At 37.3% G+C, this 15000-nt stretch overlaps 1 protein-coding gene across 1 annotated transcript in view; it reads left to right on the plus strand.

The window, feature by feature from the left end:
• Nucleotides 1-15000, plus strand: part of LOC138041857 (uncharacterized) — a 133483-nt gene that overhangs the window by 67028 nt on the left and 51455 nt on the right. The window contains exon 8 of the mRNA XM_068887537.1: nt 251-664. Within this exon, the coding sequence (XP_068743638.1) occupies nt 251-664 (414 nt within the window). The remainder of the gene's footprint in view (nt 1-250; nt 665-15000) is intronic.

The raw sequence follows: 15000 nt of genomic DNA on the forward strand, positions 1-15000 counted from the left end.
AGCCTGGGCCGCCTGTGAATAGACTGATTAGGTTGACCTGAACTAGATTTCCGAGGGCTCCCCTTCGACTTCGCCCGCCCGCTTCACCCGCGCTGTCTTCGACGTCGCTCTCCTCAGAAGCTTGAGGGAAGGTATAGGTGTTTACAATCCATTTTGGGGGGATTGACAGCTGCTTTAAGTTGCTTGTTACATGCATCTGAGATTATTTCCTTTGTTCAAAGGTAATAGTTTATTTTATTTGGTTTTTCAGAGCTTTCGAACCAACGTCTTTTGAATGAAACGAATGGAATCATCTCATTTTATAATTCATATTACGATTATTACCATGAATGCCATCCACATTACAGCTGGCAGATCGCAGCGAAGAAAGGAGAAAAAGTCAAGTTAGTGATTCAATACATGGACATTTCATGGTGGGACGGGTCATGCATTCTTGGTTACTTGGAAATTCAAAATGGAACCTACGCAGATGGAAAACCGAGTATAAGAATGTGTGGTCGTCTCTTATCTGGTGGCATCGTAACATTTTACTCGCACGAAGGTCAGAGCCTAAGAATGGTGGTTCGTTCAGCCACTTCTTGGAGCTCTTATTATTATTATTGGAGCTGGGTGTCTATCACAGCTACTTACACAGTCATTAGTTATAACGACACTGTGTCCAACGGTAAGTACACTCAAGTGAAGCTGCAGAGTCAATAGTGATTAGCAGTTGAAAATACTTTCTTGAAGGTTTTTGTGCAAGTCGTGCAAAAATCGAGGATAGTATTAGAATGTCGAATGACACAAGGTTTGGGAAACATTTAAGAATAATTACTTTACAAAAAACTTGTGCGACGTTTCGAAGACTCCATGTCATTATCAAATTAATATATAAATTTAGCCAAGCCTAAAAGCGGAGCTCCCTGGTTATTTATTCTTACTGCGTGTAGGGTTAGTGAAAATAAAAGGTTTCGAATTGTCCGCGTTTTGATGTTTCCTGTTGCTGCTTTAATAATTAAATCATTTTCTTTGCTTTCTTCTATCAAAAAATTAATTGCCTAACTAGTGAATTCCAAGGTAAGTTTTACGCTAAAAACCGATATCACATGTGAAGAAATCGAGCCTACATTGAACTGAACTGAATTGAAATAATAGAACAATTAACGGAAATAGCCTAGGAAAATGAACCCTCGTGAAACCGCACACCGCGGATTCGTTTATTTACCCTAATTTAGTGATTATCTGTTCTTGTTACACCGGACGTGGTTTGTGGAAAAGAAATACTGACACTTTAGTTTTTTACATACCGGAACCTTGAGTGTAACCTTGATTACGGATAGCTTTTATTGAGAGAACCACGAGTCGCGAGATTTAGAGCCTTACTGAATATCAAGCTTAAGCCTTCTAACTCAGAAGGATTCAGCCAATAACGTTTTACATGGTCCTGACGAGCCGGATTTGAAGTCTTTGAGCGAAATCATAATATGGCCTCAAAAAAGAAGCAGAAGCGTCGAGGGCATCGTCTATACGCCACAAAGTTGATGGGAGACGGAGAACAAATCATCAAAGAGTTCGATTCTTCAAAGGAAAATAAACGGAAACTAGACCCTCCCTGAGGGTACACTGGGTTGCCTGTGGTACATGCGCCGTTCCAGACAATTTTTTCAAGTTGGGGGGTCATTAAGACCATTGAAGGGGTCACCCAGAAGTCATACCAGCAGAGGCCCTTTGGCTCACAGGTTCTCACACGTTCGTACGACGAAAAAAATCTGTCCTTGCGTAATACGTAGCTTTAACAGTGCACGATATTGTTTTGGTATTGTCTATCATTGTATTGCCATGGTAGAAGCGTTGGGTAAATAGCCTGAGAAGACATGTGGTTACTAGCAAAGTACTGAACCCAGAAAGATTGAAGAAAATAAATGGGAAGTGAGAAACATTGGCTTCTGGGCTGACATGTTGATAAACTTCTTTCCACCACAAGTTTAAGCGTGCCCTCTCAGCATCTGACAGCTTTGTAATACTAAAGTTTACTAAAGTTACCCCCTCTCCGGCAGGATTAGTGTCTGGATGGATGACCAAAAACATATACGCCTTCGTAAAACAGAAGCATTGGACCGAAAATACTATTAACGCTAACAAATGCGAACTTAGCAAGGTACAGATTTTGTTAGCTTGCTTTATGCAAAAACAAATATTGATTCAAAAATAAATAAATATTGATACACAGTTTTCAGAAAGAGAAAAAGGAAGTTTCCAGGACGGTCGCTCGAGAATAACATATATACGACATGAAAACAACATTAATTTTGAACCGCCAATATAGAATATAAACAGTTACGATCAGCGACAAACATTTTGGGAGATTTTTGCTACGTTCAATTTTGTTATTGTAAGTTTTGGCTGCACAAATAAATCGCAAAATCGAAAGTGACATCGCCGGAATTCAGCGGGCGCCGTGATTACTAGTAGGTTACCGCGGCATGTTTACTAACCAAACAGTGAAGCATCTGTGTCAAATGATGGCAAGATGGAGTAAGGTATCATCGAGTTTGGATTCGAGTTCGAGTTGGACTTCGAGTTGGACTTCGAGTTGGACTTCGAGTTGGACTTCGAGTTGCGCTTCGAGTTAATAATTAAAACGCAAGTATATAATTGATAATAATGTATAATTATTATTTATTATTAATGTTAATAAGCAAAGAGATGTACAAGCTGGGCGAAGAACAGGAATTCGGGGCAATATTGGGATTTTTCATTTTTTTTTTTTTCATGTGGTTTAAGTAATAAAATTGCTGACACATTAAAATATAGAGCAGGGATATAGGTCTTCAACAATGTGTGGTACCTCTTGTCACTGCGAATGAATAATAACAAATTGTCCATATTTGGGGTCGTGGCCCATATCTTTACTAATAGACGATTTCATATTATTCAGAATTAAAAATAATTTTAATTACCTCTCTACATTTCATTTCGCTCTACAAGACAATCATAGGCACTTGCAAAGTAAAAACGCAACGAAAGTGAACTACGATTGACATTTAAAACGAGCTGTCTTCTCACAGTCAGATTAGATCTCGAGATGAAAAGGATGTTGACAGACCAAACACAATTCCCGCTTCTCGTGATGGTGTTGTACCTTGACCCTTAGAGTTTTGCTCTCACAAGTATATCTTTTAAGGATTTTCCCTTTCTGTAGGAGATGAAAGGGGGCTCCTTGTATATTTCCCTGAGTAAGGGTTGGTTCTCTATCCAATGCCATTTTCCCATTAATATTTTCTTAAGATGAGGCACTGATGGGTGATATTGCGTTACAAAGGGCAGTGGCTTATCTCGCGTCTTTTGTCTCTGTTGTAAAGGCGACTCTCTTTCTATAAATTTCACTTCGGAGAGGATATGATCAACCAGATCCCTGGGATAGCCTCTCATACGCAAACGGACTCTGAAATTGCGAATGTTTTCCTCAAAGGTCGTTTTTTGAGGAGTTTGTCCTGAGTGGTCTTGATAAATCCTTTACTGACCCCTGGTGGGTGGCAGGAGGAATAGTGCGTATATTGTAATGTCTCAGTCGGTTTGAAGTGTGAGCGCACGTGTGTGTTAGTGTCACGCGTCACGCGTCATGCCACTTGCACTTTCTTAAAAGAAAATGAACACTGCTTTGATTCAAATCCTTTCTCTTCATGAGAGATCGCTGGTTAGCATCATGGATCATGCTTAGCATTTACATTTCAAGGAAAAACATTCCTTGTCATACTATCGTTGGTTTGTGCCCTCCCATAAGCACAAGCGGTCCTTCGAAAAGTGTAAGTATCTCGGCGGGCTCTGGTTTTGCGGGACCTACCCTACCCTACCCCTCCATTTCTTTTGGGGGGTTTATTTTTATAGTCAACTTTAACTCGAACTCCAACTCGAACCCTAACTCGAAGTCCAACTCGAAGTCCAACTCGAGCCCCAACTCGAAGTCCAACTCGAAGTCCAACTCGAAGTCCAACTCGAACCCTAACTCGAAGTCCAACTCGAACTCGAACTCGAACTCGAACTCGAACTCGAATCCAAACTCGATGGTTCGGGATTCCCGTATCGGGACGCAAGATACCGGGTTTTCGTAAGTTTCTTTTTCTGTCAAGTGTTATAAAGTTTGACAATAAATGAGCGAATTCAAAACAAAGATCACAATCGCCCACCATTGTTTCTGCAAAGTCAAAAATTTACTCTCCAAGACGAGGTTATTTATCACCAGGTAATTCCATCATTTTGGAAATAGCAGCTACTTTATTATTCACCGGCGTCACAATTTTTTGCTGATTTTGTGGCTCATTTTGTTGAAACAAAAGCACGCTTCCAACAGACCTGTTTGTTTTCATGAAACCCATGAGGACCCGCATAGGATACTTTTTGGTTCACTGTTGGAAGCCATCGTTGCTACAGACGCCATATTTAATTATATCTCCAAATTACACAAACGTGTGAAATTTAATTAACTAATCTGCCGCAAGGGAATTTGTCCTCTGGTTGCCTTTTTCAACACTCGCAGCATGCATTTTATTTTGAGCTAGAACACACATCAACAACAGTTAAGCGTTTTATTCGGAAGTCGCGCGCGGTAAACGTCATGCATTGAAAACCCGGCAACGTTCGCTTAATTTTACACTACCTAAATAATTTTGTTCAGCGCATAAACAACTTACAGAGTTATACTAAAAATATCCTCCCGTATCACGTTTCAACCTTAAGCTCGAAAATTCAATACACAACATGATATTATAATTCACAAAGGCAGAAAATATTGAAACAAACAAAATAAGATGCACTAAAACGCCATTCGCGTTGCAATGACTTTCCATTGCTGGTTAACGAGAATAACAAACTCACGAGACAGAATGTATATTTATATTTGATTAAGTTAGCACTGTACAACACAATAACGCTAACCTCATTTTGACACGAAAATGCTTTACGTAATATATCAACAACGAGTCACTGGAAAACTTGAACCATTTACAGACTTCAAAAAAGTTGGTAAAATCTCTGTTAAATGTCCACATTTTCTTTGTAAATTACAATCTCTGTAAATTTGCACACTTACAGAGATTTTGTAACTCCATAAAAAGTCTGTAAAATTTAACACATTTTCGTCCTTACGATGACATAAAATGTGTACAAAATCTCAATAAAATCTATGTAAATTGAAGGAAAAATTTACAGAGATTTTATGCGATAAGTACAAAATGTCTGTAAAATCTCTTTACTTTCTCTGTAAAATTTACACGAGAAAAAATCTCTGTAAATCCATCCATATAAAATGTCAGTGTTATCTCTGTAAAAAGTGAGTGAGAAGAATGCATGAAATGTTTGTAAAATGTCTACAAAAACCCTCAAAAAACTGGAGGGGAAAAGTATGTGAAATGTTTTTAAAATGTTGGTGTTTTAGTGCACAAAATCTCAGCAAAATGTTGACAATATCTCTGTAAATTAAGTATTTAAAACCTGACAGAAGGCAGGAAATGTCAATAAAATGTCTGTAAAACTGGAGGGGTAAAGTATGTGAAATGTTTTTAAAATGTTGGTGTTTTAGTGCACAAAATCTCAGCAAAATGTTTACAATATCTCTGTAAATAATAGCATTTAAAACCTGACGTAAGCCAGGAAATGTTAATAAAAAGTGAAATGGATGAAAGGTTAGTCGATTTTACGTAGAAAAAAGAACAAGTTCTAGAGTTTGTGAATGCATAAATTTTTATTTCAAATCTAAAATAATCATTTGTTTATATTACTTTCAATAGAATCTAAGTGTACAATAAAATTCTTGCAATAAGTTCAAAAAATAATTCAATTAATAACATCAGTTACCATGGCAACTTTTTCTACCGTGCCAAAATGGTGTCTACTTTCGAAAAAACCCACGTCCTACGATTGCGATTTGTCAACCATGATTTATAGCTGATGAAATGGTACAATGTATACTCGTGAAACTTGGGAATAATTCCACTTGTGTTTTGTCCAAAATCAAATAATTTTTCTTGCCTTAAGGCTTATGAAATTATTTGATTTTGGACAAAGCGTGTGTGAAATTATTCCCTAATTTCACTCAACACTATTTGATAACCCATAAAAATTCATCAAAATAAGGAATAAAATATATGCAAGTGATATCATTATTATTAAGTACATGTATAAAAATCTGGCTTATGTTACCCCAATTCCAAATATAGTTGTTAGAAATGGGCGCGGCTTATCTGTGGGAAGATCTGAAAAAGGCTGCCTCTGGTGGCCAGTTTTCCATCTTTGCATCCAATTTTATGCCTAGTTGCGTGTACTAAGCTACAAACGTTCCGCTCATATTCTTGTTGTAATGTAAAAAAATCTATGGCAAAACTGTGTTTAAGAAATTCCTGTCAACAAATACCAGAAAAAGATCAATCATATGTCCAAGTTGGTAAAAACGATGTTCATTACATTAAAGTGCTAAAATTACATTAAAGTATTTTCCGTTTCAATATTAGTGAATACTGAGTTAACGTTTGATGAACAGTGGATGAATTTAACTTCTACAGACTAGACTTTAAATTTCTTTTGTTTTCTGTCAAAAAACTTTTTTCCGTAAATTTCAGCTGGTAAAGTCAGGGTGCGGCTTACCTCCGGGTTAACAGTTCACCTGCCAGTTCAGTTGGGTAATACTAGCATACTAAAACAAATTAACCACATGGATTACCTGCATGGGTACACCTACTTTTCAAGTTACATCAAACTGTATGAGGTGTGCCACCCGCCAGTTGCGATGAAAAATACTACAAATTAGTATACTATGACAAATTAACTGCATGGTTAGACCGAATTTACAAGTTACATCGAACTGTATGAGGTGCGCCACCCGCCAGTTCTCATAAAAAAAATACTACAAATTAGTATACCATGACAAATGAACTGCATGGTTAGACCGAATGTACAAGTTACATCGAACTGTATGAAGTGCGCCACCCGCCAGTTGCGATGAAGAATACTACAACTGCATGGTTAGACCGAATTTACAAGTTACATCGAACTGTATGAAGTGCGCCACCCGCCAGTTCCGATGAAAAATACTACAAATTACTATACTATGACAAATGAACTGCATGGTTAGACAGAATTTACAAGTTACATCGAACTGTATGAGGTGCGCCACCCGCCAGTTCCGATGAAAAATACTACAACTGCATGGTTAGACCGAATTTACAAGTTACATCGAACTGTATGAGGTGCGCCACCCGCCAGTTCCGATGAAAAATACTACAAATTAGTATACTATGACAAATTAACTGCATGGTTAGACCGAATTTACAAGTTACATCGAAGTGTATGAGGTGCGCCACCCGCCAGTTCCGATGAAAAATATTACAAATTAGTATACTATGACAAATGAACTGTATGGTTAGACCAAATTTACAAGTTACATCGAACTGTATGAGGTGTGCCACCCGCCAGTTCAGATGAAAAATACTACAAATTAGTATACAGGTGTACTATGAAAAATTAACTGCATGGTTAGATCGAATGTACAAGTTACATCGAACTATATGAGGTGCGCCACCCGCCAGTTCCGATGAAAAATACTACAACTGCATGGTTAGACCGAATTTACAAGTTACATCGAACTGTATGAGGTGCGCCACCCGCCAGTTCCGATGAAAAATACTACAAATTAGTATACTATGACAAATTAACTGCATGGTTAGACCGAATTTACAAGTTACATCGAACTGTATGAGGTGCGCCACCCGCCAGTTCCGATGAAAAATACTACAAATTAGTATACTATGACAAATGAACTGTATGGTTAGACCGAATTTACAAGTTACATCCAACTGTATGAGGTGTGCCACCCGCCAGTTCAGATGAAAAATACTAGAAATTAGTATACTATGACAAATTAACTGCATGGTTAGACCGAATTTACAAGTTACATCGAACTGTATGAGGTGCGCCACCCGCCAGTTCTGATGAAAAATACTACAAATTAGTATACTATGACAAATGAACTGCATGGTTAGACCGAATGTACAAGTTACATCGAACTGTATGAGGTGCGCCACCCGCCAGTTGCGATGAAAAATACTACAACTGCATGGTTAGACCGAATTTACAAGTTCCATCGAACTGTATGAGGTGCGCCACCCGCCAGTTCCGATGAAAAATACTACAAATTAGTATACTATGACAAATTAACTGCATGGTTAGACCGAATTTACAAGTTACATCGAACTGTATGAGGTGCGCCACCCGCCAGTTCCGATGAAAAATACTACAAATTAGTATACTATGACAAATGAACTGTATGGTTAGACCGAATTTACAAGTTACATCGAACTGTATGAGGTGTGCCACCCGCCAGTTCAGATGAAAAATACTACAAATTAGTATACTATGACAAATTAACTGCATGGTTAGATCGAATTTACAAGTTACATCGAACTGTATGAGGTGCGCCACCCGCCAGTTCCGATGAAAAATACTACAAATTAGTATACTATGACAAATTAACTGCATGGTTAGACCGAATTTACAAGTTACAGTGTACATGGAACTGTATGAGGTGCGCCACCTGCCAGTTCCGATGAAAAATACTACAAATTAGTATACTATGACAAATGAACTGTATGGTTAGACCGAATTTACAAGTTACATCCAACTGTATGAGGTGTGCCACCCGCCAGTTCAGATGAAAAATACAAATTGGTATACTATGACAAATTAACTGCATAGTTAGACCGAATTTACAAGTTACATCCAACTGTATGAGGTGTGCCACCCGCCAGTTCAGATGAAAAATACTACAAATTAGTATGCTATGACTAATTATCTTTAAATCATTGTTGCCACATGCAGATGTGTTTATTAGAAAGATATCACTTGTGTTTGATCTATTTGCCATTGAACGATGACTGACAATTTCCTCAGACCCAAGGGACAGTGAAACCTTTCTTGATTTTTGTCAAAAAACTTACAGTATATGAACAGAGAAGTCACTGATTGTTGCAGTGAATATTTCTCCCTTGTATTCACCCAGTTCAATGTGAGAGCATTCGACTCTTCCATAATTACCTGATGTCTGGAACAAATTTACTTGACCCAGCTAAAACAGTTTGACCTAATAATGTTCACAAGGTATATCCAAAATGGCAATGAAACCTCTACCCTCCCAAGTTTTGACACAAAGACATCAATTATTATTCACAATTGTATCACAATTTGCAATCAGCACTGTCTGTTTCTTGCATCTCAGGAAATTCCCTCCAATTAAATTTCAATGCTCAATTTCCTTCAGCACTGCATCTTGTGGTTGAAGTACATGAAGGCCCTGGAAAAGAGTCACACCAGTCAATCAATCAATTTATATAATTTCATAATATCATTTTCGAAGAATGTTGTAACAAATCACTTTGCCATTCATGAGCAATGTTCCTGTGTAGGTGAAACTGAATAATGAAGCTAAGAGCTAAAGGAATTATTGCAAGAAACTTGTATCTTACCATGACGAGCTTAGGCCGACAAAAAAAAATGCAAATGAGCTTACGGTGATTTGAAATCACCCTTAGCTAATCATTAAGTGTAGCTCAAGAACTCATTTCGCAAGTTTAGGTGTCGCAGATATCGCATCAGAGTCCGCTTCTGACATATTTAGTAACTTTTTTTACACCTTTTTAAGTCACAACGGAGAAACATAAATCCACAAAACGTCATTCAGGGAATGTTTTCCAGAGACTTTGCCCCGTGTAGCTCGTGTGGCGTGCAGCAATTCTCGCAAGGATTTTAGAGTACATGTAATTCTTGCTCGCACAATTCTGCAACACTGTGGCAAATATGCATAACTCGCTTTTTGAGTTCAGTTATTTTCAATTTACATATGCTTTGTATGTACAAAATTGGTTCTGCCTTCAGATAACTACAGTCCAAAACTGGACTGACTACCCAAGAGAGACAGAACTCGTTAGCGCAAAATAATAATTATTACAAAATTGGTTCTGCCTTCAGATAACAACAGTCCAAACTGGACTGACTACCCAAGAGAGACAGAACTCGTTAGCGCAAAATAATAATTATTACAAAATTGGTTCTGCCTTCAGATAACAACAGTCCAAACTGGACTGACTACCCAACAGAGACAGAACTCATTAGCACAAAATAATTATAAATTACAAAATTGGTTCTGCCTTCAGATAACAACAGTCCAAAACTGGACTGACTACCCAAGAGAGACAGAACTCATTAGTACAAAATAATAGTTATTACAAAATTGGTTCCGCCTTCAGATAACAACAGTCCAAAACTGGACTGACTACCCAAGAGAGACAGAACTCATTAGCACAAAATAATTATAATTATTACAAAATTGGTTCTGCCTTCAGATAACAACAGTCCAAACTGGACTGACTACCCAAGAGAGACAGAACTCATTAGTACAAAATAATAATTATTACAAAATTGGTTCTGCCTTCAGATAACAACAGTCCAAAACTGGACTGACTACCCAAGAGAGACAGAACTCATTAGTACAAAATAATAGTTATTACAAAATTGGTTCCGCCTTCAGATAACAACAGTCCAAAACTGGACTGACTACCCAAGAGAGACAGAACTCATTAGCACAAAATAATTATAATTATTAAAAAATTGGTTCTGCGTTCAGATAACAACAGTCCAAACTGGACTGACTACCCAAGAGAGACAGAACTCATTAGAAAATTATAATTATTACAAAATTGGTTCTGCCTTCAGATAACCACCCTCCAACCTGGACTGACTACCCAAGAGAGACAGATCTCATTAGTTTTATTTATGTTTTTTTAGTAAAGTGGTTCGGACTTCAGATCACAACAGTCCAAACTGGACTGACTACCCAAGAGAGACAGAACTCATTAGAAAATTATAATTATTACAAAATTGGTTCTGCCTTCAGATAACAACAGTCCAAACTGGACTGACTACCCAAGAGAGACAGAACTCATTAGTACAAAATAATAATTATTACAAAATTGGTTCTGCCTTCAGATAACAACAGTCCAAAACTGGACTGACTACCCAAGAGAGACAGAACTCATTAGTACAAAATAATAGTTATTACAAAATTGGTTCCGCCTTCAGATAACAACAGTCCAAAACTGGACTGACTACCCAACAGAGACAGAACTCATTAGCACAAAATAATTATAATTATTACAAAATTGGTTCTGCCTTCAGATAACAACAGTCCAAACTGGACTGACTACCCAAGAGAGACAGAACTCATTAGAAATTATAATTATTACAAAATTGGTTCTGCCTTCAGATAACAACAGTCCAAACTGGACTGACTACCCAAGAGAGACAGAACTCATTAGAACAAAATAATTATAATTATTAAAAAATTGGTTCGGCCTTCAGATAACAATAGACCAAACTGGACTGACTACCCAAGAGAGACAGAACTCATTAGAAAATTATAATTATTACAAAATTGGTTCTGCCTTCAGATAACAACAGTCCAAAACTGGACTGACTACCCAAGAGAGACAGAACTCATTAGCACAAAATAATTATAATTATTACAAAATTGGTTCTGCGTTCAGATAACAACAGTCCAAACTGGACTGACTACCCAAGAGAGACAGAACTCATTAGAAAATTATAATTATTACAAAATTGGTTCTGCCTTCAGATAACAACAGTCCAAACTGGACTGACTACCCAAGAGAGACAGAACTCATTAGAACAAAATAATTATAATTATTACAAAATTGGTTCTGCCTTCAGATAACAACAGTCCAAAAATGGACTGACTACCCAAGAGAGACAGAACTCATTAGCACAAAATAATTATAATTATTACAAAATTGGTTCTGCCTTCAGATAACAACAGTCCAAAACTGGACTGACTACCCAAGAGAGACAGAACTCATTAGTACAAAATAATAGTTATTACAAAATTGGTTCTGCCTTCAGATAACAACAGTCCAAAACTGGACTGACTACCCAAGAGAGACAGAACTCATTAGCACAAAATAATTATAATTATTACAAAATTGGTTCTGCCTTCAGATAACAACAGTCCAAACTGGACTGACTACCCAAGAGAGACAGAACTCATTAGTACAAAATAATAATTATTACAAAATTGGTTCTGCCTTCAGATAACAACAGTCCAAACTGGACTGACTACCCAAGAGAGACAGAACTCATTAGCACAAAATAATTATAATTATTACAAAATTGGTTCTGCCTTCAGATAACAACAGTCCAAACTGGACTGACTACCCAAGAGAGACAGAACTCATTAGAAAATTATAATTATTACAAAATTGGTTCTGCCTTCAGATATCAACAGTCAAACACTGGACTGACTAACCATGAGAGACAGAACTCATTAGAACAAAATACTGATAATTATTTCAATATTGTTTCTGCATTCAGATATCAACAGTCCAAACTGGACTGACTAACCAAGAGAGACAGAAATCATTAGAAAATTATAATTATTACAAAATTGGTTCTGCCTTCAGATAACAACAGTCCAAACTGGACTGACTACCCAAGAGAGACAGAACTCATTAGTACAAAATAATAGTTATTACAAAATTGGTTCCGCCTTCAGATAACAACAGTCCAAAACTGGACTGACTACCCAACAGAGACAGAACTCATTAGCACAAAATAATTATAATTATTACAAAATTGGTTCTGCCTTCAGATAACAACAGTCCAAACTGGACTGACTACCCAAGAGAGACAGAACTCATTAGTACAAAATAATTATAATTATTACAAAATTGGTTATGCCTTCAGATAACAACAGACCAAAACTGGACTGACTACCCAAGAGTTACACAACTCATTTGAAGAAAATCATTATAATTTTTTGAAAATTTGTTCTGCCTTAAGATATCACCAGTCCAAACTGGACTGACTTCCCATGAGTGACAGAACTCATTAGTAAATTTAATAATTATAAATTACAAAATTGATTCTGCCTTCAGATAACAACAGTAAAAAATGGACTGACTATCCGAAAGAGACAGAACTTGTTAGGGTAAAATAAAAATGATTAAAACGAGACTGATTGTGCCTTTTGATAACAAAAGTCAAAAACAGACTATCACATACAAGAAATTGTTTAAAATGCAATCTGTTTTGCAATAATAATTTAATATTATAGATACTTTTAAAGATTACATTGAAACTGATCAATGTACTTCAGGTCTGGTATCCAGCTAGCAGCCTAAGGCTGTATTCTGTCTATTACATATATGTAGTCTGTTTCAGTCTGACCTCTACTCAAAAACAACAAACAGCACTTTCCTATGCTGAATTTCTCATTGGGCTAGCTCCGGGGCATTGAGGCGCACAAGCAACCCCACCATGACAATGTAGGGACTATGAGGTGGTTGCAAAGTACAAAATGATCAGAAAATCGTCTGGCATTACACAGAGTAAACTCCCAGGAGTCAATCGGTTTAGTAAAAATTTACAAACTAACAAACAAAACAAATGACAAATTATCCTAATGATCTTTTGCTTATTAGCTTGGCTCCACATAACAAGCTAAATTATGCTTCACAAATTATTATATATGCTACCAAAGAGGTTACAAAGTAAAAGGGTGTGAAGGATTGTATACCTCAGGTATATGCTACGCAATTAATTATTAATAGCATAGCTGTAAATATAATTTTGTATACTCTTTCACATCAACTTTTAGGCCATGCTTTAACTTGCTTTTTCTGTGCACTTAGATCACTAAGAAGTAATTCCAGGTTTCACCTGAAAGGATTGTGATTGTGCATAGACCTCAAAAACCCAGCTCCTCCCGCTCACCTCCCAAATACACAAGAATGTCAATTAAAATAACTACAAGCTTTGTGTACTTACTCCTGTTCCACTTCATTTTGTCAGATTTATCATCATTGTCTGCCACCCTTCATCTGGGATTCTGGCCTCAAAAGAACCCAGTCGGGAAGTCGAAATTTGTGCAAATACTGTTGCAGCACATCTGGAACAATAACCTAGTGATCAAGTCCACAGAACTGCCTTATCTTGGACAATCAAAGAAATTAGATAATTTATATTTTGGTCAAATTGATGGAAATAAGATTTGTCATCAAGATACTTTATTTGGGTGGGATTGACGGAGGTATTGACAATTAATGGGAGACCAAAGCGAGATAATCTCCCAGGCGGTTTCTTCTGAAGTGTAACCGACCTTTCAGTGAAATCTAGTGTCAAAGGAGTAATCTTATTAAGCGCCCAGTCCAAAATTTAGCTTGCTCTGGCTCCTCGTGCATGAGAAACCAGTGAAGGTACATGTAGTTATACATGTGACAAGGGAGTAACTACAGAATAACCGGCCACTATTGTGCTCTTGTAGTGGCATCGTTTGAAGAACAAGGCATCTGCAAGTGGCAAATAAGGGGCTGGTTATACAGAGATCCACATATTACATGTAATTCCCTATTCGTTATTATTGTTATTGCCTTAAATGGCCTTAATACAATATAAAGTGAAATTACTAAGGGAGTAGGTCTGCAAAAGTAATGACTGTGCTGAGGCCCTCCTTGGCGTTTTGGGAAACGAGGGAAGATGGCTATTTTGAACTGGGGAAGAGAGGAAAAATGACAAAATGTCTTAGGAACAAGGCGACATAAACAATTAATTTTTAGGGAGCAAAAACCTGGATACAAGTTTGAAAGTAAATTGGGCAGGGAACAAGGGAACAAAACTTTAAAATTTTAAGCCATTTAAACTTAAATCAGGTTTGTAAGTAAGATGACGACTTACCGAAAACTCCTGCGGCAGTCTTTTGCTTTTCGGATCTTTTGAATCTTCCCGCCCATTCGCTAAATGTAGCTGTTCGGCCAGGCCATGGCCACCCTTTGTTCCAAACGTTCGTAGAACTCCCTTTACGTTTTGAAGAAGGTCTCTATTTTTGCCATGAAGTCTTCACTGATTAACCCTTTCGGAGATTGTCTGAGGTTGAATCATGTCACTGAATTGTCGTTGCCCTTTCTT

The sequence above is a fragment of the Montipora capricornis genome, chromosome 3 (genome assembly GCF_036669925.1).
Source record: "Montipora capricornis isolate CH-2021 chromosome 3, ASM3666992v2, whole genome shotgun sequence".
Lineage (NCBI taxonomy): Eukaryota > Metazoa > Cnidaria > Anthozoa > Scleractinia > Acroporidae > Montipora > Montipora capricornis.